Source organism: Anomalospiza imberbis, chromosome 3 (genome assembly GCF_031753505.1).
Source record: "Anomalospiza imberbis isolate Cuckoo-Finch-1a 21T00152 chromosome 3, ASM3175350v1, whole genome shotgun sequence".
Classification (NCBI taxonomy): domain Eukaryota; kingdom Metazoa; phylum Chordata; class Aves; order Passeriformes; family Viduidae; genus Anomalospiza; species Anomalospiza imberbis.
In genome coordinates this window covers 35,543,424-35,568,287 of record NC_089683.1, presented here as the reverse complement: position 1 = coordinate 35,568,287, position 24,864 = coordinate 35,543,424, and the positions used below count along the sequence as shown (strand labels likewise).

Below are 24,864 nucleotides of genomic sequence, written 5' to 3'. Positions count from 1 at the left end.
GATATGGAAATCATTCTAATGGAACACTGCAATTTGCATTTGGATAATTTAGGAAGAAAAAGTCATTCATATGCCAGGAACAACCTCATGAATTTATTCTTACTGTGATAAGGAATAATTTCTTCTAATTGCAATATATTTTTAGTAATAACTTTATGAACAGATCTGAATTATAGTTAATAAGAAGGCAGCTGCCTTGTTACCTCGGATTTTGAGGAGTCATATGTTGCTTTTAATTTTAAAGTTTTGCAAATTACCTACTTAGAGGAAAATGAGTTGATGTTATCGGGTGCTTCAAGATGTTATTTGTTTGTCAAGTTGATCAAGAAATGCTTTTTTCTTTCTGTTATTTCTCAGAGGAATTCAATGACCGAATTTTGAGACCAGAGCTATCAGATACTGAAAAGATGTCTCTTCATGACGAAGTACAGAAAATTTATAAAACTTACTGTTTGGATGAAAGCATCGACAAGATTAGATTTGACCCTTTCATTGTGGAAGAGATTCAAAGAAGTAAGTTGGAATTTGAAAGGAATAATGTACATTGGAATTTAGACAGTGTCCTGTAATGAAGTGAAAACAAATTTTGCCAAATATCATCAAACTTTTTTTTGCCAGTTTTAAAAATTATTCCCGTGCTATATTGTGCTTAATCCTTTTTTTGGCAATTTATTTCTATTTTTTATTTATAAAATTTTGACTAGCTTGTAAAATAATCACAAACTCTGACCAGAAGAAAACATTAACTTTATATGCCTATATGTATATCACCCTCTATTCATATGAAGTTTTTTTTTAATAGTTGCTGAAGGTCCATATAAGGATGTTGTGAAACTTCAAACTATGCGGTGTCTTTTTGAAGCTTATGAGCACGTCCTTTCTCTGCTCGAGAATGTTTTTACTCCCATGTTCTGTCACAGTGATGAGGTAAGCATGAAAGATTTGAAGAGTAGTCTTAAAAGCGAGGTTATTTTTTTTAGAATACACTATTTACAACATGTGTATGTGGAACTGAAAAACATGGCTTCATTTTCCACTTCAGTTGACATTCTAGAGCTGGACCATTCTCAGTAGGAAAATAAAATTCATTCTAGTCCAGCACATCATCACAGAATAAAAGGAAACCACATTTTTTTGACGTAACAATTTGTGTATATCACAGCTATTACAAAATCCTCTCCACCCTGTCTTTGTGATTGCAGATTTGGTGCAAAAGTAATCTGCCCAATAGAAGTAGAACCCAATGTCTTTATGTACTTTTAAAAATGTAATGTTATTTAAAGATAGAAAAGTTGTATTTAGGTTTTGTCAGCATTATGCAGTCCTGCAGCTAAAAGTCTGGTGTTTGTTTTCAAGAAGATCACTCAATGCAATTTACAAGGTATTTAAGATTGATGTGTGATTGGGTTCTAAATGCCACCTTAAGAATTCCCTGCACTGAGTTGACTTTATCTGCCTAAGGCCTTCTAGTAGGACACGCTTTAACCACAGGGGTGAGTCTGAATTCATGTTCCTTTCAGAAGTTTTTGCGTGTAAGTCAGGTTGTGTGTTAAGCTTCTTGCATTCATTTGAGGCAGATTATATTGATTTGTCCATGGAGTGGGTACTTGCCTTGGCATTAATAAAAAGAACATTTCTCAAAAATGGTTTTGATGGTTATCTCTCCCATGATAGCTATAATGTTTCAAATGCTTGATTTTTTAACAAGAAGGATACATGGATTTTGGTGCTTAATTTAATTTTTATTTCTGCTTTGTGGTTTTAATCTCATGATTATGTAAGGTTAAGTAAATAGTCCTAGTCTCGTGTATTGATTATTGTATGGTCTATCCTTTTCCAGATTAAAATTCTAACTGCTAGATTATGGTCAGATTGGCTTTTCCTCCAGTTCTCATTTCCTGAATTTTGCAATGTTGTTGCACTGTAGCCTTTACCTCAGTTAATCCAGTGGTTTTTTTGATACTTTATTTGTCTGCTACAGTACTTCAGACACCTTTTAAGAGGAGCAGAGTCACCAACCCGCAATTCGAAGTTTAACAGGTAGGTATGGTAGAACTTTTAAGTGGTTTTCTTTGGTTTTTAATTAAAAACATCAAAATATTAAGCTGTGAGAATTTTATTATTGCCTTATATTAATTTGACTAGATTTTTACCTCTACTTTTTTAGTTTCTAAATGAACAAACTACATACTGAAGATGCAAGCAGTATTATACGAGATACCTCTTCTCTTGAAGTATTTTACATTCAAGAATTCAGTATGTGATTTAGACCTCAACATTTGAGAAGAGGGAAGGGAAAAAATAAGCAGTGAAAATAAGATTACATGAAAATAAAGGGATGATTTAATTGACTGTGTATATTTGGCACCATTTTAGTGGTGCCAAGCTGTGTCTTCTTGGATTTCAGATGTTACAGGGATAGGTACAGTGTACCCTATGTCAAACCAGCCTGGCTATTTGATGGGAATCTCCTCTTACTGTCGTAGGGAGGTTTTGCCACTTCTCCTCGATTGAATGTATTTTCTGTCCCCCAACTCCATTGCAGAAATGCAGCATCAGAAGCCTTGTTTCTGAGCCATATACTTATAGTCCAGACCCTCTTCAGGCTCCTTACAGCCTGTGGAGGAGAAGAGCCTCTCCTGTGGTGGGGATGGGTGATCTTCCTCTGTGGGCTTGGGCTGGGTTGATAAACCTTGAGGCCTCAAAATTTCTTGTTTCACTTTTTGTTGGGTGGCTCTGAGAGTTGTGGGCTAGCTCAACTGAACTTTCTCTTGTGGCCTAGCCAAAAGAAGGAAAACATCAGTGAGACAGTCTTTAATTTGGATAGGCTTGCTTTCTTGAGATGAAGTAAGATCCATGGTACTGTGGAAAATGCTAATGCTTGTCCTCTTCTAGAGGAGTAACACTGATTCATTTAACCTTTACTGCTTTCATTAGAGTTACACCTGACAGTAAACTCCTATTTCACAGCCTACTGTGAGATTCCTATTACTGGCATATACCTTTCTTCCCTGCTCCTGTTCTTCAAAAATGGGATGATTGTTCTTTTTATTATGTCTCCACTGGTGACATCTTTTATGTAGTCTTTATAGATTTTGTAGGTCCTGGACTGGAGCTTTGGTAAAGTGCTGTCTCCTAGTGGTGCTGGCAAGCTTCTGTTTCTTAACAAAGAGGCATGGGATGAAGGCAGCTAGCCCAAACTGCATTTCTTCCCTACAGAGTACTCCATGTAGAGTGACCTTAAACACACTTCAAGATTCTGTTGAAGATGGCTACAGGGTTTCACCTAGACATTTAAATCTGCCCCCTGTTTTCTTCCCCCAAATTGTTCATGTCAGGGGTTGGAAGTATTCTGTCATATTCTTCTTAAATCTAGTTAAAATATGAGAACATGTAGGTCACCTCTTTGGTGCTTGGCTTTTAAAAACAGAAAGGGGGAAGTTACAGGCCGTTGCTGAATGGAGATTTTGAAGTTAATCTCTGGCTACAAAACAAACAAATTTTGTTTGGCAGCTGTTGCAGCATATTCTCAAACAGCATCTGTACCATTACTGAAAATAGATCTGGTTTACATTCTAGAACAATTTGAATACTCTCAGTATATATACTGATTTACAATACAAGATACTGTGTGTTCCAGAAGTGGTGCCTCAGTGATTATTTCCATGAAACAGAGGTCCTATCTTGAGAGTAGTTTGCCTGTTGCTTTGGAATTTCCCTCTGCAGAATTGTGTACAGTCACTTCCAAGGGGGTGGGGAAAAATCAAGGTTTCTCACAGAATTATTCCAGATGTTATTCCATATATTTTGTGCTGCCCTCTCTTTCTTATTCTTGTGTTAGATCCACTTGAAAGTAATTAGATGCAAAGAGATCAGTTTTGTTTACCACGTTTTTGATGTGCTTTGCTGTGGGTACTGTGTGTGTATTGCATAGATACTGCTGGTTAAAAAATCAGATCAAGAAGTAGGTATGAGATCCCAGTGGAACGTACATGCAGGTAATGTGTTGAAACATTTCCCTTATTGCAAGACAAGAAAATTACAGTTTCTAGAAAATATAGGTGGAAAGGAAGGAAGAGGGTTTGAATCACTTTTTGGTTTGAATCACTTGTTTGAACTGTACAGAACAATCATAGCTTTTTGTAGACAGATAGGACAAATAATGTGCTATGAAAACTGCAAAGCTAATAGGTGGGCGGTGCCAGGGGTTTCTGGAGTGTAAAGAAGTCACATTGAGGGAATTCTGACAACTTGATAACTAACCGTGCTTGTCATCAATTTTAACTCTTAACTGATGTTTTTTGCCTAATATATATTGTGTGTGGCCTATGATAACTGATGTCTTGAGTTCTGGGTCTGTTAACTTAATTTGGGTAGCGTGGAAGAGAAAACAAGAATTCTGTCTCACTCTCTCACATTTATGTATTTATAACACATTACTACATTACTTAAATGTAATCTGTGTTGAAAGTCTTAACAAAGAAAGAAAAGCTGTTATGTAGTATGAATTCCTAGATTTATGGATTTCTGTATATCTATCTCAATTTTTGACATACCGTAACCACAAATAGAAATAGACACATTTTATATTAGAATTGCAGTGAAATTAAAGCATTTTTTAAGTTAAAGGACCATGTAGAAAAGATACTAACAATTTCAGGGAGTGGTTAGGAGAAAAATCCATGGAATTAAATCTGTGAAAAGTTCTATGCAGTGTAATAGTCATCATCATTTCTAACCTGCTAGGTTATATTTTCAATTTCACAGTTTACACAGCCAAAGGCAGTGTAAGATGTCTTATAATCAGATCCTTCTGAAAAACAAAATCTAATATTTTAATGTTTTTATCCCATATTAGTTTGTCCAGAATTCGGTAGCTCCAATGAATTAAAATCTGTGTGTGGTAGCAGTATAGTTAATTCATTTAAACATCCTGATTGGAATTACTGGGTTGATGTCTGAGGGAACGCTTCTATGTACCAGGTTGTGTAGAATGTCAAAAATGTGTGACCGTTCTTAAAATCTGTGAAATACAAATATTAAAATTTTTAATTTTTAATAGTGGCTCTTACTATACTTAATACATATATTATACTGTATTATATAAGTATATACTATACTAATAGAGGGAGAGAGCATGTATTATTACATAAAGTGAGGCCACAGCCTTTTCATTGTGTTGGCCAAATTAACTTGATTCCTACATGACTTCTGAATATAGGTAATAGGAAAAATTGGCTTGCTATTTGGCACTACAGATAACTCTAAGAATGAAAATTGTTCTCCATTAATTTGTGGTTACTTGTGCTGAATCTCCTGAAAGTTTCAATAACTGATGTTTCAAATTCAAAGGCTAGGCTTGTGATGATGAGATGAGTAGATACTGTTCACATTTCACTTTCTTAGGATTCTAGGTCAGGAAGTCCTAATGGTACTACCTCTTTTCTTAACCCATGGTGATGGTCAAAGCCTATTCAGTTTTTGTTGGGATAGGTCAGTCAGATTTGGTTTGGTTTGGGTTCTTTTGTTGTTTTGGTTTTATTTTGATTTCCTGCTGGGCTCTGAGGTAATTTATTTGCCTGTTGTTGCAGAAGTAGCCTGAGTTTGGATGACTTACGGTAAGTCTATCTAACACTCACTGTTAGTTATATTGTGTGTTAGTTATGCTGCATCTCTCATGACTTTGTCATACAGCCTTTATAACAGTAATTAACTGTTCATTTTATTTGTAAAAGACATGAATGTCTTCTCCAGACTGGGGTGCATTTCTCTTCACAAAAAGCTTTACTCCCCATGTCCTTTTCCCAAGTGTTTAGAAATGGCTTAATTACTAATTTCATGTGTTTGCATTATGTTAATGTTGTTTGCTGTACATTAACACTTTGCTGAATATATTTCCAGAGCTTGAAACATTTTTTTTTCACTTGTAACTGCTAGCTGCTCCAAAATTTCCTTTACTCCATGTCATATTGTCATCCACTTGCGTGCTTGTTTTATCTTGCAAGCTGTATCTGGAGTGATTATTGTCTAATAATCTAATCACTTGCAAATATAACCATTTTATGAATTTTAAGCACTCAAACCCAACAGTTGCCCAAATTAGTTCTCTCTGCAGCTTCTCTTGTGACTGTTACAGGTTTGATGACAACATATGCTATTTTTTGTAATTTTCTGTAAGGTAGTATGTGACCACTCATTAATGCCTTAGTAGCTGTCCAGTGGTTTGTTTTCTCATTATTCATGCCTCTTTAAATACAAAGTATCCAAACTCAGAAAACAATGTTTTCCTTATGGACTTTTCCTTAGAATTTAACAGAGGATATGTGTTTATATATATATATATATATATATATATATATATATATATATATATATATGTGATAGATATAGTTTGCTCTTATAGTCTTGAGGGGAAATTTTTCAACTTAATTTTTCAGGTTAAGAATCAAGGTAATTAGATGCTTTTATATTTTATGTGCCAGTTCAGCATGTTGAACTGTAACTTGCTTGATTGTTGAGCAGTAAGGAGTTCTTGAGTTATAAATGCAGCTCACTGATTTTCAAGTGCAGCAGTATGTGCTCAGCATTTCTCCTAACTGTGTGTAGGGAGTTTAGTCAGCCAAAGGAAATGGTACTGTGACTTCACATGCATGTTAATATCTGCCTTGTCTCATATATACAACTGGTCTGGTCCCTCTTGACCCGGAGAGGCTCACAGCATCATTCTTCAGCTACACAGCCCTGGCTCATCACCTGCCAAGATCTGTTCAGTGCACTGAATGAGGCAGGCATCCTGTGGGAAAATGATTTTGCAACCATCCATGATTGAAGAATGCCACAGTGTACAGTGGACTACTGCAGTCTTCAGTCTGCAATTCCCTCTTAGAGAGTAAACAATAATTGTAATTTTTTTTAATGTTAGGTATGTGTTACTATTGGAATTTTTGAAAAAAAAGAAGTGTTCCAAGCTCTTGTTGTCACATCATTCCTCAGGAATGTTGGAGCCTGTAGACTCTACACAGAGTGCCCTCCTGAGAAAGCAACTATAGAATGATGATCTAATAATGCTATTTATATGGATTAGCACTAGAGGGATTGGGATATTTTTCCAACAAATTTTGGATATATATGTATTTGTTGACGGGTCTTAAAAAATTTCTAGACTCTGTTCTAAGCTGGCTACCTCCTGTCATCTTTGGTCCTTCATGTCTTGAACCTGCCCCTATCCTAGTCCCATCTTCCCTTCTACCTGGTCTCAAGGTCTTTCTTCTATTTCTGCTTAGCCAGTGAGTCTGTTAGATTTTCATTGTGATGCCTTTTGTATATATTGTTTTATTGCTCCATTTCTTTGAAATGTCAAGTCATCCTGTTGTTGGTCCATCCATCTTTGCTAACATTCACACATTTCTTTTCCATGCTCATCTAATGTGATTTGTGATCAAGGATTTTTTGCCAAACCAGTCCTGTGTTCTCTCCATATATTGTGGAGAATGTCTGTCTACCCTCTCATTCACTGATGTTTGTTCTGAATTTGTCTTTTCCTGTGAAGAGATTCCCATCCTAGTTTGTCACTTAATACTTGTCCAGTTCAGTGACTGCTTTTTATTCATGTGGTGTAATCTTTGGGCTCCGTGTTGGCACTGGAAGGGTTGGTTCCTAGCTGCCAGGTTGAGTTCTGGCTGCATACAGCTAACTACAGGCACAGGTAAATGCTGCCTTCACCTGCAGCATGCTCAGTGTGGGAAAGAACTGCTTTGAGACTGGAGTCTTCCTATCAAATCACTAACCTTGTGCAATTCAATGTTTTTGCTCAAACTCTTGAGAGCTGCACTAGTTTTCAGAGGAATGATGAAAACTCCCTTCAAGGTTAAGCCAGAGGTCTGAAATACCAGCCTTCCAGAAAAGCTAGTTTTGTTTGATTGAGGTTTGTGTTTTCTATCCCAGTGTTGAAGCACTTGAACAAGATTCAGGTAAAGTCCTCTATGTGAAACAGCTCAGTTCAGCACAGTAACATGTAGTTGAAGTTGTGCAAGAATGGAGTAAAATTGTTCAAATATGGATTTAGACTGTAAGCAGCCAAGCAACCTTGTCTGTGCATAGAAGAGAAAATTAAGATAGATGGTGTCAGTATGCTTTGGACTTGATGATTAGATGAGATAGAAAAAGCAAAAGATTTGGAAAAACAGTGGGTTATTTATGCAACTTTAGTCATGTCTACAGTCTGTATAAGATTATAAACAGGAGGGTTATTAGTAACATGCACGTGCATGCTTGGAGTCAGCAGTTGATGTTGTCTGCATGTTTTTATGAATGACGAAAATAATTTACCTGCTGATTGCTGCAGTTCTCTTTGTAATCCCTTCCAGAAGTCAATAGTTACTTGTTTTAAAGGAAAAAGAAACAGGATTTTTTTGTCGTCCAGAGTACTAGTTGTACGTCTAATAGCAGTCTATAAATTTGTTTTGAATGTTTGTTTCTGAAGTTCACTGTATTGATTTTTAACTTGTCTTTCAACTGTATATAGCGAATCACCATAAAGAACCTCAGGCTGATTCTGTATTTAACAGAAATAATTTTCTTTTCAAAATTGCTAGCATTTCTGTGCAAGAAATAATCTTCAGTGTCAGGACTTGTGTAAAGGCATAAGAATAATAAAAAATCTGTTCTCTCAGTGAGGAGTGTGCTTGCTGCCCAAGTATTTTTTTTATTCCCATACCTGGTTTGTTGGCTTTTGGACGCTTTGTCATAAGTGGTGAGACTTTAAAAACTCTTCATCTTTCTGTCAGACTGGCTCTTCAAGCCAGGATTCCTCAGTTCCATCTGTTTTCTCTTATGCTCAGTCTTGCTTATGGCACATTCCTTTTATCTGTGTCTACTGCTTAAAAACTGAGATTTATCTTGAATGATATGTGCTTGTAAAATTCCATTAAAAATGCATCTACACTTGGTAGAAGGATAAATATTTAAATGCAAGTACAAGGAAAAGGACAAAGTTAATGACCTACTTGATGTGCGTGCCTGTAGCAATACCACAGTTTCTGCTGTCAAAACAAAGTTGTTTTACCTAGCTAATTGTTTATTCTATGTCATGGATTACTAGGATACTGTTGTAAGAGTTTATTCGTGGTTAAGCATATGGGAATCCTGTGTCTCTCTTAAAAAGTGTAATCAAGAAATTTTGCTGATTGATCAGGGAACAGATATACCATAAATGAATTTTAACTAAAGGGAACTGTAAATATGTTGGATACCTGCTTTTAGAGTTGTTTCTCTTATCTGCAAATGGTGTGCAATGGCGTAATGAGCAGCTGTGTAATAATGTGCCTTGTGTTGTGAACTGTGGCTTCTGTAATCCTAGGACCACACAGAAGAGAGGAGAATCATTTGGAATCAGCAAAATAGGGAACAAAATAAAAGGTGTATTCAAGAGTTCTGCAATGGAAGGAGCTATGTTGCCTAACTATAACTTAAACGAAGGAGAAGATGATTTTGTGAGTAAAGCCATTAAATTTTACTTGAAGTCTTTGTTTGGCTTCAATTTTTTTTTCTCCTTTGCTCATTTGAAAATGTTGAACTTCTGCTTTTTTCACTGCGCAGTTTTCATGTGCTGGCTTCTGATTAAGTTGCCTTATCTTCCCTGTATTCATTCACAAACCAAGGTCACATCCCCAGTTTCTGTGCTTCTGAGCTTATTGTTTTCGTACAGAGAAGTACCAAAACTAGCAGTGTCAGATACTTTTATAAGCAAGACTTTTTCTCCAATTCTGGGTAGTAAGGCTTGCACAAGACTGCATGCATAGCTCTTCATCTGCAGCCTGCCACCAGACCTTAAGACCATAAATAACATAGTGTAGAAATCACTGTCAAGTTGGTCTGTGGTGCAGAATTCTCTTTATAGATCAGGAGCCCAATAGTCCTTTCTCATTTGTCTTGTATGTCTCCCTGAGTTAATGTTTTTCTTCTATGCTAAACAGTCATGAATAGAGCTAGTGGTAGAATTTACTGCATGGGATATTGTTACCTGAACCACAGTTGCGGGACAAATGGAAAATTTGAAAAAGAGTAGAGGAGGGAATTGGTTTGAAGCAGAGGTAGACTGTACCAATTAAAATAGAACTGGAGATCTCTGTTTGAATCCTTACAGATTGAAGAAGGTGTTATGGTGATGGAAGATGATTCTCCTGAGGAGGCTGTTAGCACCCCAAATACACCCCGCAACCTTGCTGCGTGGAAAATCAGCATCCCATACGTTGATTTTTTCGATGATCCCTCCTTGGAAAGAAAAGACAGAAAGGAGAGAATTCCTGTATTCTGCATTGACGTAGAGAGAAATGATAGAAGGGCAGGTATGCAATGTTGCAGATCAATAAAGTCTTATTTGAAAGTGAACTCAGAATATTCTAGTGTGCTGTATTCTGTTGGCTTTTGCAAGTGTGTTTTGTATATGTGTTCTTCTGATTTCAAAATAATAGTTTGAAAGTTCTGAGGAAATGAGTTTGAGAGATAAATGATCAGATTTAGCATTTGCTAGTTGAGAATTGACTCCTCAGCATGAATCAGTTCTATTTAGACTTCATACTGAAGTTTGAAATGTTCTCTTTCCAAAAATACTTATCTTAAAATTCATATTAATAAGCACCTGTCATATTTTTTTCACCCACTCTGAACTTTGGAATAATGAACAACAAGTAATTTTTATATAACCTTAAAATTAGTTCTTAGGTAATGAAAATGTTTTGCTTATTAGGAACCGTCGTGGCGTGCAGTTAGTTTACCAGTATCTGGATAGCAATACATCCGTGTGGAGTAGGGGGAAATTAGCATCATCCGAAGGCTGCTGGGATTTGTCTTAGTGAGACCAATACTTCCGCAAAAAGCAGAAAGTATTTAAGAGGCATTTAGTAATATCTTTAGTGATAGGATTAACAATCATCAGCATTCAAGTTGGTGGTGCAGAGGGCTGTATTTAACAAGTCCTGTTTCTGTAAATCATTTGGTTCAGTATTGGAAAATAGATACAATATAGTCAGCCATCATAAATGTTGAAGTTATGCAGGACTCCCTTGTTTAGATTGTAGTGATCCCATAAATGATAATTTCCTTGCTAGTACCATATCTATGTACCAGTTATGCATTTTACTTTAACATTAAAAGTACCTTGAGGTTTATGTTATTACAACAGGGGGCTAATGCCATTGAGGTTTTTCTTACGATAATCAGCATATGTTTGCTGTTGCTAATTTGTCTCCCAGGTGCCATAAAACCTGGTTTATTTTTAACTTTTTTTTTATCCAGTTGGACATGAACCTGAACACTGGTCTGTCTACAGGAGGTATCTAGAATTCTACGTGCTTGAATCAAAACTTACGGAATTTCATGGTACGTTCTCCGTCATTTGGAAAGCCATTTTCCCCTGCTGTGATTATCATTCATTACTTACTTTAAATTTAAAATAATAAAATCAGTGTTTACTACACTACAAGAATAATTTAAACTCCTTGATACCTTTACTAGGCACATTTCCTGATGCTCAGCTTCCTTCAAAGAGAATCATTGGCCCCAAGAACTATGAGTTCTTAAAATCCAAGAGAGAGGAGTTTCAGGAATATCTGCAGGTATGAAACAAACATTTGAAGCAAAGAATGTTCTAAAACTAATAAAAGAATACCTGTTTTTTTTTGTTTGTTTGTTTCCAAGTAACTTTATAATTAGAGAAAGGATTCAAGTGGGCAGTTGTTAAAGTTTCATGACTGAAAACAGAAATCTCGTGCAAATGACGATATCTGTGGCAGTTTAATACTCTTTGAATATCTTTTTGCTATACAGAAAACAGATTTTTAAAGGTTAATTTTAAAGTACTTATACCTCCTTTGTTCCTTCTGTTTCAAAGAAACTTCTGCAACATCCAGAACTAAGTAACAGCCAGCTTTTAGCTGACTTCCTATCCCCTAATGGAGGAGAGACTCAGTTTCTTGATAAAATGTTGCCTGATGTGAATCTTGGTATGTAATATGCTACTTGTTTATGCTGACAAATAGGAATGCTGTGGATGCTGTGATTGAATTCTGTGATTCTGTGATTGACTGCAGTAATGAATAGATAACTCTGGTGGATATAGGAAATAAGAACTCTGCTCCTTCACAGCCCCTAAAATTATAGCTCAGCAAGGGAGATATGCTCATACTTCTTCCTTGAAGAAAAAAGACATTTTGAAATTTTGGAAAAAATTGCTTAAGTGGCTTTTGAATTTTCATGTCAGCAAGCAAGATAAGGTTTCTGTTAATAAATTGCATAGTTCAAGAAAATTTATGGTATTGTCACAAGTCAAATCAGCATGTGTCTGTCATTGTGTACAGATGAGATGGCATGAACACTTAAAAAACTACTGTTGGATTTTAATTGATTAAACTCCTCTTAATTTATTCTGAAAACTCCAATATTTGATATTTCTAGCATTACCTGGTGTTAAGATCTTTTCTAACATGAGCTACTTAATAGAATCTGTGTGTGTGATACATGCAGGTCAAATGGAAATTGAGAAGTTCTGATGTCTAATGACAGTAGTTCTTAATAAATCAAAAAAGTCAACTGTAGTGTGACTTGGCTGCAATGTAGCTGTCTCAGAATAGTGCGCCTGAGCTGGTCAGGTCAACCTCATGGCCATTCTGTCTCCATGTCTTGTGCCGCTTGTGGCTGTGGTCCCAAAGAGCCATGTCCAAGCTGCACCGCTCCATTTCTGCAGCACCTGGTCATTGTGTGGTCCTGCTAGGGCAGCCCTTCTCTTGGTCTGCTTCATGAGTTGTTGAGTGAGATTTCTGTTCTCAGCCTCCAGTCAAAAGGTTTTGGTTCTGTTTCAGGTCTCCCTTCTAGAGCGAACCATGCATCCTTATAAAAGCTTATAATTCTAGTGTTTACTGTAATGCATTTCCTATCTGAGACCGTGCTTCACTTCCATAAAGAGCGTTATAACGAGTCTTGGCATTTTGGTAGGGTTTTTGTGAGGATGAGAGTTCTTGTTATTTCCATTTGATCACTGTACATACTTTCCGATGTAAATTCCATATTTAATGACATGTAGGTAAGAAAAATATTACTGCAGCTGTAGTGCTTAAAATAAAACTAGTCCTAGACACTTTCATTTTTCAGCATTCAAACTTACTGTGCCATATCCTGGTAGCCTTATCAGGACACAAGAGCTGATCTTTAAAGCCATGGCTGTAACCTGTCCAATTTAGAAAATTCTACTCACCAGGGTTTTTGAGGCTGGTTCCCCACAGAATCTCTCCATATTTGCTGATTTTTCCACAGAAAGAGGAGAATCTGAGTCATCTTGATTTCTTCTGTGATAAGTGTTTATGATTCTATGAGTAACTTAAATACAAGGAATTTTGCCTGTACTGGTGTTGTAGTGGTACTAGCAGTTGTTACAGTGTTAGAGCTATTTATGGTTAAACTCTAGAAGAGTTAGGAGGTAGTACTTTACTACTATAGTACTTTATTGTGGGATTTTTTTTTAAGTATTCAGATTAATAATCTGTATATTTCTAAGTATCTTTTCTTGAAGAGTAGTAATCACTAGGTTACAAGCAAGACTATTTTCATAGGGTTTTGTGCCAAATCAAAAAAAAAACAAACAAGCAGATTTTTAAAAATTATTGTATTTTTAAATAACTGCTCGACAATGAGTAAATAAAATCTAGCAGAGCAAAATGTCTTTAAAATCAGACAGAGATAACAGAAGGTGTTTGTTTGTTTCTCTCTTTCTAATTGTAGGTAAAATCATAAAATCTGTTCCAGGAAAGCTGATGAAAGAGGTGAGCAAGTCTTTCAGGTTGCCAATATCTTAACTTCATTAGCTAATTGTATGAGATTACTGAGGTGCAGGCTAATCAAAACTTTGCTTGAAAATTCTTGGTTTTTTGTTGTTTTTGTTTTCACTTTCCTATAATTATGCAAGTGACAGGTCGTTCATATCTTTTTTCAGAAAGGTCAGCATTTGGAGCCATTCATCATGAATTTTATTAACTCCTGTGAATCTCCCAAGCCTAAGCCAAGCAGGCCTGAACTTACCATTCTGAGTCCCACTTCTGAAAATAACAAGAAGGTACAGTAAGTCATGTTCCTTTCCCATTTTACAGAAGTGGGGAAAATTAATCATACATTTTCTCTCATACTAGGGAGCTGTCTTAGAACTCATTAACTAAAATTATTTCAGATGAAGCCAAGCTGGAAAATGCTGTCTAGGAATGCAGACACTGAGGGTGTTCAGTCCAAAGGCCAGACCAAAGGTAGACTGGAATAGCACACTTTCCAACTCCCCAGATATGTGTGGCATAGACTTGAGCTGTTGAGTTCTGCAGTTTCACTTCTGTTGTGAGACATGACATCTTTGTGCAGATGTAAAGCCTTCCAGTTCCTGAGGGGAGCCTACAAGAAAGATGGAGTGAGACTTTAAGAGCATTTAGTGACAGGACAAGGGGAAATGGAACTTGAGAGTAGGTTTAGAGTAGATATTAGGAAAAAATGTGTAACTGTGAGGGTGGTGAGGTGCTGGAACAGGTTGCTCATAGAGGTTGTGGATTCCTCATTCCTGGAAGTATTTAGTGCCAGATTGGATGGAGCTCTGGGTAGCCTGGTCTAGTGGAAGGTGTCCTTGCCCATGGCAGAGGGTTGAGACTAGATGATCTTGAAGTCCCTTCCAAGCCAGTCCATTCTGTGATTCTGTGTGTGCAATGCTGTGCAGCAGCAAGGCACCTTGCTTCTGGTGAAGGAGGTGAATGCCAAACGTCAGTCCCTGGATGGTGTGAGCTGTCTGTGTGGGGATCTGGCAGGCAGCCAAAGACATGAAAGGTTAGTGCTTCCTGAGTGCCCATTTGTGAGAAGAGCATGTTATCTCAGAGCAAGAGAGTTCTTCAATTTTTTGGCAAATGGTAGTCAATTTCCACCTTATGCTTGTATTGCTACTGTGTTCTCGTGTGTCTTTTCTGACACAGATCTGTTTATTTCAGTTTCAGCATGTTGGACTGTGCTGAGATTACAATGCATGGTCCTTAGTGCTGCCATGAGTGGGGTACCTGCAGGCTCCCTCTTCCTCGGCAGGCTGAGTAAGAAACACCTGAAGGTCTGTCTGGACAGGCCCACTCAGAAATGCCTAATGCTCTGACAGATCTTCTTCATGCTCCTTCTTTTTGAGTGTTCCTGGGGTGTGTGTATGTTTGTGTGTTCTAAATATTGATGGAAAGACTTCTATTTAAACATGCACAATGAAAGTGGCTAGTCAACCCCAGTATGACCAGGAGCAGTTGGATTTCATTCTGTATCAGATTCACTAGAATAAGAGTTACCAACTTGCCTGGTTAAACAAAACAAATGCACAAAAAACTCTGCTTCCCCCTCCCAGGGGCACTAGCAGGATTTCTGGCTATGTTTCTGTTCTGAAGATCTGTAAGCAGCTTGATCATCTTCTGAACATACTTTTGTCAGACTTGCTATAATAGGACAGGACTTCTCAGCTGATGCAGACTTTGCAAAATATGCCAATAAAGGCGTTGTTCTGCTGGCTTGTGATGGCCTGCCAAGAGCAATAAAAGCTGTTTTTGGAACACCAGCAGTATAATAAATGTGTTTGAGTAGCTACTTGGAGGAAGACGTGGTCACTTACACTGACTGATATGATTCAGACACTGCATAAAATCTTTCTTCTTATTATTTTGGTATAATCCTCTGTACTTTTTAAACGAGCAGGAAGAACAGGAGAGACGTTTATGCCTCTGGCTGTAGATCGTGTTCATAGTCATGGTATTGGTTTTGTACAGTTCACACCTGTGCTGGAATGTATGGGTGTATGTTTACATATGCACTCACCATTGAGTAACTTTTTTTTTTTTTCTGTGAGGCACTTTATATGAGCATTCGTGCTTCCTTTGCCTACTTTTCCCAATAAGGCATGGTAGCATATTGTACAAGGGATTACTTTGGTCTTTTTCTTAATACAGGCCTTTTATCTTTCACTGTCTTCAAGAGCTTGGCTCCCATTATTAGTCAATGCTAATTCATGGAATTTCTTCATTGTAAGCCTTTTAAGAATATTTCATGGTTATAATCATTATTATTGTTTAATCTTAACAATACAAATAATGATAGCATTGAGGTTTTTGGTGTTAGTCTGAAATATTAACATGCACAGAAACATCTAAAGCATCATCCTGTGCTTCTCTGAATTGTGAGTATAATCTCAATTTCTGTGCTAGATAACCAGTTGTGTGTTTTTCACTGGAATTTCTTCCGAGCCAAGATACTGAAAGTGTAAAACATGGAAGTAGAGGTCTAATGCCATTTTGTATTATGGCTGCTGCAGAGCATTGTAGATTGCATTCTGAAATGCTTTCAAAGTGTGCCTCTGATCAAAGAACCATTACTGTTTAAGGTGCAGCACAGATCATCTGTGTATGGAAGTACAGTCAGCATTCAGAGGCTGCTGCTTTTGGTTTGGAGTAAAAGAGGAAATAGCACTTGAAAGTCCTTTTGCCCTAAGCTGGCCTACATGTTTGATTTTTTTATAGGTTACCTACCAGATTGCTGTTAATGATTTAGTTTGGCCTCCAGACACTGAACCTATGCCTACATTGCACAATGAGCTGCTTTGAGTTGGCTCAGTATTTATCACCTTTGTCAGGTCGTGAGGTGTATCTAAAAAAATACAGGAGGCTCTTGTTTAAATTACAATACTACAGCTAAGGTTTTGCTGCTGTTCTGGTTTCAGTATTAAGGAGGATGTAGACTTCAATTTATATGGAGTTCTTTAAGCAACCTACCAGGGATGCTTCCATAAAGCAGGTGTGAATAATTATGTGTTCTTTTTAGGTTTGTTACATTGCTGGATACCAATCATCCATGAGTGCATTAAACATATTTGCCCTTCTGTGTAATTTATGTAATAAGTTGGTGTTTTTTAATTTGAGTGAACCTTGAGAAGGTAATACCAGTTACTCAGCACTTAACAGAAGAGAGGACCTGAAGGAGTACAGGTCAAAAACCTGACTCTTGCAAGATGTCCTGATGTAATTTTTCCTAAGAGTGTAAAGCATTCTGTTTAGAGACTTGTGTGATGTTGTGATTTGCATGTTTTTGGCTTTATTTATTTTGGGGAGAATTGCAGTACAGAAAGTGAACCATATATAAGCAAATTACTTCCTGTTCCTTGGAACTAATGTTATTTTGGGAGTGGTAAAAAAACCTCTTTGACTGGCAATCACCTCAGCCTAGGCAATTCTGTGATTATGTTGGATTTGCTTCTAGTTCCAGGACTTTTTTTAGAACCCTGGCATAAACTTTTAAACTTCTTTTCATAATAGAGAGTATCTTGTATAAATCCTATTGTACATCTGGATTAAGTATTTTGAGGGTAAGTTAATTTAAAATAAACTGTTAGTAGGGATTGCTAGATATGGAAAGTATCAGGATTTAGAGACTTTTTCCTTTCCCTGTCTTAGGATTCACAGACTTGTGGCAGGGGAGGCAAGGAGTGCTGCCTAGGTGGTTTGGGACCCCTTTTGGTGTGCAGGGAAGACCCTTTTGAAGTTTTGCAAGAATTAGAGTATCTTTTCAGAAAGAACCAAAGGCAAGGAAATAAAGGCATCAGGGAGGAAGGTGATGACATAGGAGAATAGAAGGCTAAAGGAATATAATTGAGAAATGAGGTAAATGGAAAGAAACCCAAATATTAGTTTGTTATGATTTTACTATAAATAATTAAACTGGCAGAGGAAAAAGGTATTTCTGTATGTAAAAAAACTTGAATATTTTGTCTAGAAACCATTGTATTTATTTCAAAGTGGAACCCAACAGGAGCTTTTAGGAATACTTTGATGTTGTAAACTTCTCTTGTGATTTAAGGCAGACAAGCTCTGTATCCTCTTAGCCACTCATTTTCAGAACAGGGTGCGTCAAGGAGATCAGAGCCTGTGATAAATGTCTAGATGCATACAATCATGTAATGGTGTAGGTTGGAAGAAGGTAGTGGGAGCAGAAAGGCTCATGAATTAATGTCTCAGTGCTGATTTGTTGTGAACCCAGGTATTTTGGTTGTTGTGTATCTTGGCAACATGTGATGCGCTCTTTATTGGAAAGTGAAGGATTTGAAAAAACAAAACCAGAAACAATTAAACAAATCAACGCCCCTGGTCAGTTCTTTGAAAGCTCTGGAAAGAAGCTGCTTTTATAAAAAGAAACCAATCCAGAGAACTAGTGGCTATCCTTTTGCCTTTGAATGCAGTGGTTTCAGTCTTATGTTTCTGTTTTTAGCTTTTTAATGATTTATTCAAGAATAATGCAAACCGGTCTGAGAACACAGAAAGGCGACAAAATCAGAACTACTTCCTGGAAATGATGACTGTAGAAGGAGTCTATGACTACTTAATGTATGTTGGTAAGAAGTGATTTCTCTTAATTATTCATATACTTCATGACAAATATGAAGTTCACTGTCTCTGGTAAGAAATGAAATCCTATTGTAGCAGTCATATATAACTCAACACTTCCAAGCTAATATACAATTTAGTAATGTGGTCATTGCTTAGAAGACTTTATTGTGGTGCTAAAATGTCATTTATCATTCATCATTGCATAGTTGCTTTGTTATGTCTCCATCTTTCTGCATCTCAGTAGTATGCATTTATGAGATTAGGTCCCATCCCTTTTCTCAGGTCTACCTGGGCTGCTGGTAGACTCTGGGAATTGGAATTATTAAATTAGTATAAATAGCTAAAGGAAGTGTTTGATAAGCACTGTGGAGAATACTGATATTTTCAGTGCTGCACTAACAAAACTGAAATATTCTTTTCTTGCTTACAATCTTTTTTTTTTTCTTTTCTTTTGAATAAATGATTCCTTTATTATGAATAGTAGGAGACCCTCATATATTTTCCTACTCATAGATGTTGCTGTGACTTTGCAGGTAGGGTGGTTTTCCGCATTCCTGACTGGCTGCATCATCTCTTGATGGGAGGAAGAATTCTCTTCAAAAACACATTGGAACTATACACAGACTATTACTTGCATAACAAGTTAGAACAGCTATTTGAGGAGCACCGGTTGGTTTCTCTGATAACACTGCTGAGAGGTCAGTAATAGTTACATCTTTGATGAAAAAATGTTGCTTTATTCTGGTGTTTGAAATCCCTTCAGTGAAGTTTCCAAGTGCTAAACTTTGCAATGCTGACTAACACCGGCGGAGTGTCAAAAATCAAGTAGGCCCAGACTAATTTCAGAGCTTGTTATGGAAAGATGTTGAACCACCTATGTTGTCTGTCAGTGATGATTACAGAAAAAAAAAACTATTATGAATAGTAATTTGCTCGGGTGTGCAAAAAACAACAGAATAAAATGGTTTACTGTATCAACACAAATGTTTCATTAAATTGTCAAGTTACTTCACTTGTGTCCTACATCAGTCTTTTATTATTAATTTTTTGGTTCCCTTTGTTGTGGTTGGCTCTTGAGAGGGCTTGAGTATTCCTGACCTTCAAATAAGGGAAGGGCGACTAAAAAAAAATGTTTAATTACCTCACAACTGTATAGTATTACATGACTGCAGTCTGATCCAAACAATGCATCTGGCCAAAACTCTGGAGTCAGGACAGCTCTGTCCTTACCAAACCAAAAATGAAGCTTGTGAAAGGCAGAAAAGGAGGGCAGTAAGACTTTCAGAGTCTAAAACCAAAACTGACCACTTAAAATTTCAGATGAATAGCAGTACTTGCTTTCTCCTTCATAGGTAAATTTGAAGTTTTTGACAGTTCCAGACAGTGTTTTAGCACAAGGTGTAAATACTGCTTATAGTTTTGAAAGCATAAGGGAATTTGTGACTAAGGAGATCATAACTGACCTAAAACGGAATTGATCTAAACTTTAAAGAGAATTCATTAAACTTTGAAAAGAATGGAAACAAATCATGAAAAGATGATTGTCCTTCAAACAGGAGGGCTATTCTGGATTTGATCAGGCTAATGTAACCAAAAAGTATTATCTGACAAGATTAGAATTCCCTTCTAATCAACAAAATACAGAGAAGTTGTTCAGTTTTTGAAGCCACAATCCAAAACATATTTCTGTATCAGTGATGTGTAGCTGCCTAAAGATACATTTTTTTTCAATGTGTCTTCGCTGCAGATGCCGTGTTCTGTGAGAACACTGAGCCTCGCTCTCTCCAGGATAAACAGAAACGAGCAAAGCAGACTTTTGAAGAAATGATGAGATACATTCCAGGTTCTGTATCCCATGACTGCCTGTATGAGTGTGGTTAATTGTTCAAGCACATATATAACCCAAATACAGTCACACTGTCTTTCCAAATCAAATAATACTTGGGCTGCTGAGATTTACTGGAATACCAGGTGTAAAAACCCAACAGTTCAGTTTTGTCATTTAAATGTTGCTGACTAAGGTTGTAGCATAGTGATTAATAAAGACATGGTGATGTAAATCAAGAGCTTTACACAGGTACATAGTACCATAATTTTTCATCTTTTGAATGTTCCTATGGTTTGTATTTTATCCAGATGAAAACTGTGTTAAGAAAAGGCACATCATTAAGCTGGAAGGTACATGAGTTATACTTGCACTGTATAAACTAGGAAAGAGGGGCCCATTTAATTGAAAGTAATTTTTTTAAATCCACTTGTGGTTTATTAAACAGTGCATTAGAACAAAACACTGTTACTACAAAAAGTGTAGTAATTATTTGGGTGTGGAGCCCTGAAGGAAAGGAAGGAGAAAAGGATGAATGTGAGTTTGTGGGTCTTAAGTTGGGCAACTCTTTGGGGGCTCCCCTGGTAGGGGATACCCTCTTGGAGCAGTTTTGTGTTAGGAACGAGAGATGCATTGGACTTTTTTGGTCTTTAGCTTTTGTTTATTGTTATCTTATCAAAACTTCAGCACGTTGTCTGCACCAGACTCTGCGTGCAGGAAAAACAGTACAGAAATGGTTAACAATCTCTTGTTATAAGGCCTTTTAAGTCTAATTTAAAAATAAGCTACTCAATTAAGAAGTGACACTTAAATTATTTTCCTTTCTAACCTAATAACTGACCTTTAAAGACCTGTAATGTGGATTTTTTTACTCAATTACAAGATACTACCTAAATTCAAGAAGATGAATGAAGAAGAAGGAAGCAACATGAACTCGAGACAACACCTTATATCCTCTGTCTTGAACCCATCTATAACATACTAAAAATCCTAAAACCTAAATTTCTTACTCATGTGACACACTACACTACTTTCTACAATCTCTACAGTCTATTTCACATTTTGTGGTTTCTAGTTTACCTTGAGACTTTTGAAGTTTTCTCCATGATTGAGGGTCAAAGTCAGTGCTCCCCTGGAGGTCAGGACACTCTAGGGCCGATAGAGAAATATTCCGAGTGCTCTGGGTTTCCACAGGTGAACCCAAAAGTGTGAGGTTTTTTTCCATTTACCATTTGAGACAGAAAAAAATTGAACTCTAATTTAAACAGGTTTTTTTCTTGTTAATTAATTGAATTTTATAACTACATTATAAAGCTGCTTTGCAGTACTTCCTCATGACTTGTGTAATTTTTTTTGGAATTTGGTCTAGATTTAATAGGCAAGTGCATTGGGGAAGAGGCTAAATATGAAGGCATCAGGCTTCTGTTTGATGGACTGCAGCAGCCAGTGCTCAACAAACAGGTAACGCATTACATGTGACAAACTTGCCTTCTGGCACAGGATTTCCTAAAGTGAATGTTTGATATAGCAGAGGAGTGGGCTCTTACTCAGAATTAAGACTAAAAAGCAATAGTTTTGCCTTGGAGTGTCCTTAATTTTCTGTATTTTCTTTTAGTTAACTTATGTTCTGCTGGATATTGGGATTCAAGAACTCTTTCCAGAGCTGAGTAAGGTATGTGCTAACTCCGTTCGAGAACTGCAGAATTCTTCAAGCTGCTACTGAATCTGGCCACTGGTGCATTTTTGCTGTTGTTCTCTATTACAAATATTTATTCTAAATTTTGGGGAAAATATGTGTATTCCAATATGTTGAAATAATTGAAATCTGGACTACTTACTTTTTGGCTAATTAGCTCTTCAAATCAGCTTGAGCCCATTTGTTTAGCATGCAGCAAGTCTGGGTTGCCTTTCAGAAGACTTGGGCAGATCAACCAAGCAGTCAGGATCTCTGTGCCTTTCTCTTTGATTGATTTGTCTCCAATCTATTTTCTGCATTTTCCAATTTAGGAAGGGAATTCTGCATGCAAAGCTGCAGCATTTTTCTTGAGAATATCTGACAGGAGGATTTCTTACCTCTACTTTGGTCCTGCAATGTTAACTTTAGCTATCCAGATAAAGGAGAAAGAATTTGCACAAGAGAAATGGCTATGTAAATGCATATCGTTAGGTTTGGGATCTGTCTGACATTTGTTCTTCTGTATATCAAACCTTGACAGATTTTTACATAGCAATTTTACAGTTTGGTCTTCATGGCAAGCAGAAAGTATCTGCTAGTTAGCTAGTAAAAACAAAACTCCAAAACAAATTCTAAAAACCCCCTCACTAACAACAAATGTTCGTTACATGAGCCCTGTGCCTGACAATTGCAGAGTGCCAGCAGCGATTTGTTTTGCATGACAAATACAAGATATTGGCACAAGCCAGAACACTTGCCTTGTTTTCAGTGAAATGAGGCTGGCTCAGCAAATCTGACCTACTTTGTGCTTCAGCTCTGTAGCTGTCCTCCTCAAGCCAATGCTCAGGCAGCTGACCAAGGGAACAAAGAAGTAGCCTGGGAACCTGAGTGCAAAAAAAAAAGACCTGACTTAGCCCTGCTGTTTTACTCAGCTGAACTGGTTTTGTATCTCAGCAGCTAATTATATATATTTATTTGCACACTGGTCTTTCTTCAGTTGATTATGGAAAAAATGAGTGGCATTTAAATAGTCTTTAAAGCACCAGTCAGGCCCAGAGGGTGGTGATCAATGGAATGAAGTCTAGTTAGAGGCAGGCCAGTAACGATGGAGTCATCCAAGGCTCCAGTTGTGGCTCCAGTCCTGTTTAACATCTTCATTAATGATCTGGATGATGGGACAAGAGTGCAAAGCCTGATGATGACACAAAAGTGGGGAGGAGTGGGTGATACACCAGAGGGCCATGCTACCTTCCAAATGGACCTAAACAGGCTGGAGAAATAGACTGGCGGGAACCTCGTGGACTTTAAGGAAGGGAAGTGCAAAATCCTGTTCCTGGGGAAGAAGAGCCCCAGGTGCTAGGATGGGCTGGTGGCCAGCAAGCTGGAAGGACACAAATTTGAACAAAGGGCTGATGGTATCCCAGGCTGCAGTAGGAGCAGTGCTGCCAGCAGGTCGAGGGAGGTGATGCTGCCCCTCTGCTCAGCAGTGGTGAGGCCGCACCTGGAGGGCTGTGTCTAGGTCTGGGCTTCCCAGTACAAGATTGGCATGGACATACTGGAATGAATCTGGTGGAGAGCCATGAGGATGATGAAGGAACTGGAGCATATTTCCTATGAGGAGAGGCTAGAGAGCAGGGACTGTTGAGCCTGGAGAAGAGAAAGCTCAGAGGGCCTTATTGATGCCTGTAAATACTGAGGGGATGGTACAAAGAAGACAGAACTAGTGGTGCCCACTAACAGGACCAGTGGCAACAGGCACAAACTGAAACACCAGAGGTTCCCTGTGAACATCTAGAAACACTTCTTCACTGTGAGGGTGACCAAGCACTGGCATTGGTTGCCCAGGGATGCTGTGGGATGCTCATCCTTGGAGGTATTTAAAAGCTGTCTGGACACGGTCCTGTGCATCTCTAGGAGGCCCTGCTTGAGGTCTAGACCAGGTGACCTCCAGAGGTACCTTCCAACCCCAGCCATGCTGTGGTTTCACAGCTGTGTATATTTAATGGAGAAAAATATTCTTCCTTCAAAAACAAATCAAGAGAAAGATTATTCAAAGTAAATCAAGATCATGTTTTCTACTTTTTTATCTATTCTTTTTTTCCTGAGTAACCATGGCACTGCCCAGCTGCTCTGCAGTGTTTCATAACCACCTGCTGAGGAGGGATGCCACCTTTTCTCCTGGTGAAATGGGTGAGGGGTGGGCTTCCCCTGTTCTGTGACTGAAGCTGATGGGGGGACAGAGCACGGGAATCTCTGGCCCTGAATTCAGTAGGGGAAGGGAAGAAAAATACTTCAGCTGGGAGCTTGAGCTATTTACTGAGAGCAGTACAGAACAAAGTGCTGCATCTGTGATGTTTGGCATTGGAACCTGGTTGACAGTGTACCAGGACTGAGAGGGGAAATGCAGAGTGGAGAGGGTATGGGTGGAGGGATGGCAGTGGTTTTCATCCAGAGCACTAAAAACATTTTCCCAAAATCACTGCAAACAGTTGTCACTGTGAAGCCACTTGAAAAGAGAATTGTTTCTTCCTAACAACTGCAGTGGGGAAGTTTAAAAGTAATGACTGGTTCTTACTTATCTATCCATGCATGTATGTACTGGGGGAATCAATCCAATGCCTGTTCTCTCTGTTCAGCACTGACTGGTCCTTTTTGAGTTGCTTCATACCAAAATGTTCTTGCAGTTACAGTGAAGAATGGAAAAATATTTCTGGCCAGTCAACTTGTAAAGGGGAAACTGAGCATCGCAGAGGTTTTGTTTTGAGGACTGCTCCTTTGGCAGGGAAAACAGTGATGGGAGAAATGGGAAGATTTTCCTTAGTGGGGATGTCAGTCTGCTTCCCACTCTTGAGATTGGTATCTTGAAGGTATTTCCTGCCGCACGTACCAGTGCGGATATGCGCTGGATCACTTGATGTGTGCTGTGTTTGATGGCAGCATGT

The 24,864-nt window shown here is 37.8% G+C and overlaps 1 protein-coding gene across 6 annotated transcripts in view; it reads left to right on the top strand.

Moving 5' to 3' along the window:
• The window catches only part of SNX14 (sorting nexin 14), a 47,933-nt gene that overhangs the window by 20,716 nt on the left and 2,353 nt on the right, over positions 1–24,864 (top strand). For 3 of the 6 annotated variants that reach the window (XM_068183981.1, XM_068183985.1, XM_068183979.1), the window contains 16 exons: positions 358–513; positions 803–927; positions 1,982–2,040; positions 5,592–5,618; positions 9,359–9,491; positions 10,145–10,346; positions 11,296–11,379; positions 11,515–11,615; positions 11,891–12,002; positions 13,774–13,814; positions 13,985–14,104; positions 18,304–18,427; positions 18,956–19,120; positions 20,170–20,265; positions 21,617–21,708; positions 21,863–21,919. In XM_068183981.1, coding sequence (XP_068040082.1) covers positions 358–513; positions 803–927; positions 1,982–2,040; positions 5,592–5,618; positions 9,359–9,491; positions 10,145–10,346; positions 11,296–11,379; positions 11,515–11,615; positions 11,891–12,002; positions 13,774–13,814; positions 13,985–14,104; positions 18,304–18,427; positions 18,956–19,120; positions 20,170–20,265; positions 21,617–21,708; positions 21,863–21,919 — 1,694 coding nt within the window. The remainder of the gene's footprint in view (positions 1–357; positions 514–802; positions 928–1,981; positions 2,041–5,591; positions 5,619–9,358; positions 9,492–10,144; positions 10,347–11,295; positions 11,380–11,514; positions 11,616–11,890; positions 12,003–13,773; positions 13,815–13,984; positions 14,105–18,303; positions 18,428–18,955; positions 19,121–20,169; positions 20,266–21,616; positions 21,709–21,862; positions 21,920–24,864) is intronic. The other 3 variants (XM_068183983.1, XM_068183984.1, XM_068183980.1) reach the window with 2 other exon arrangements.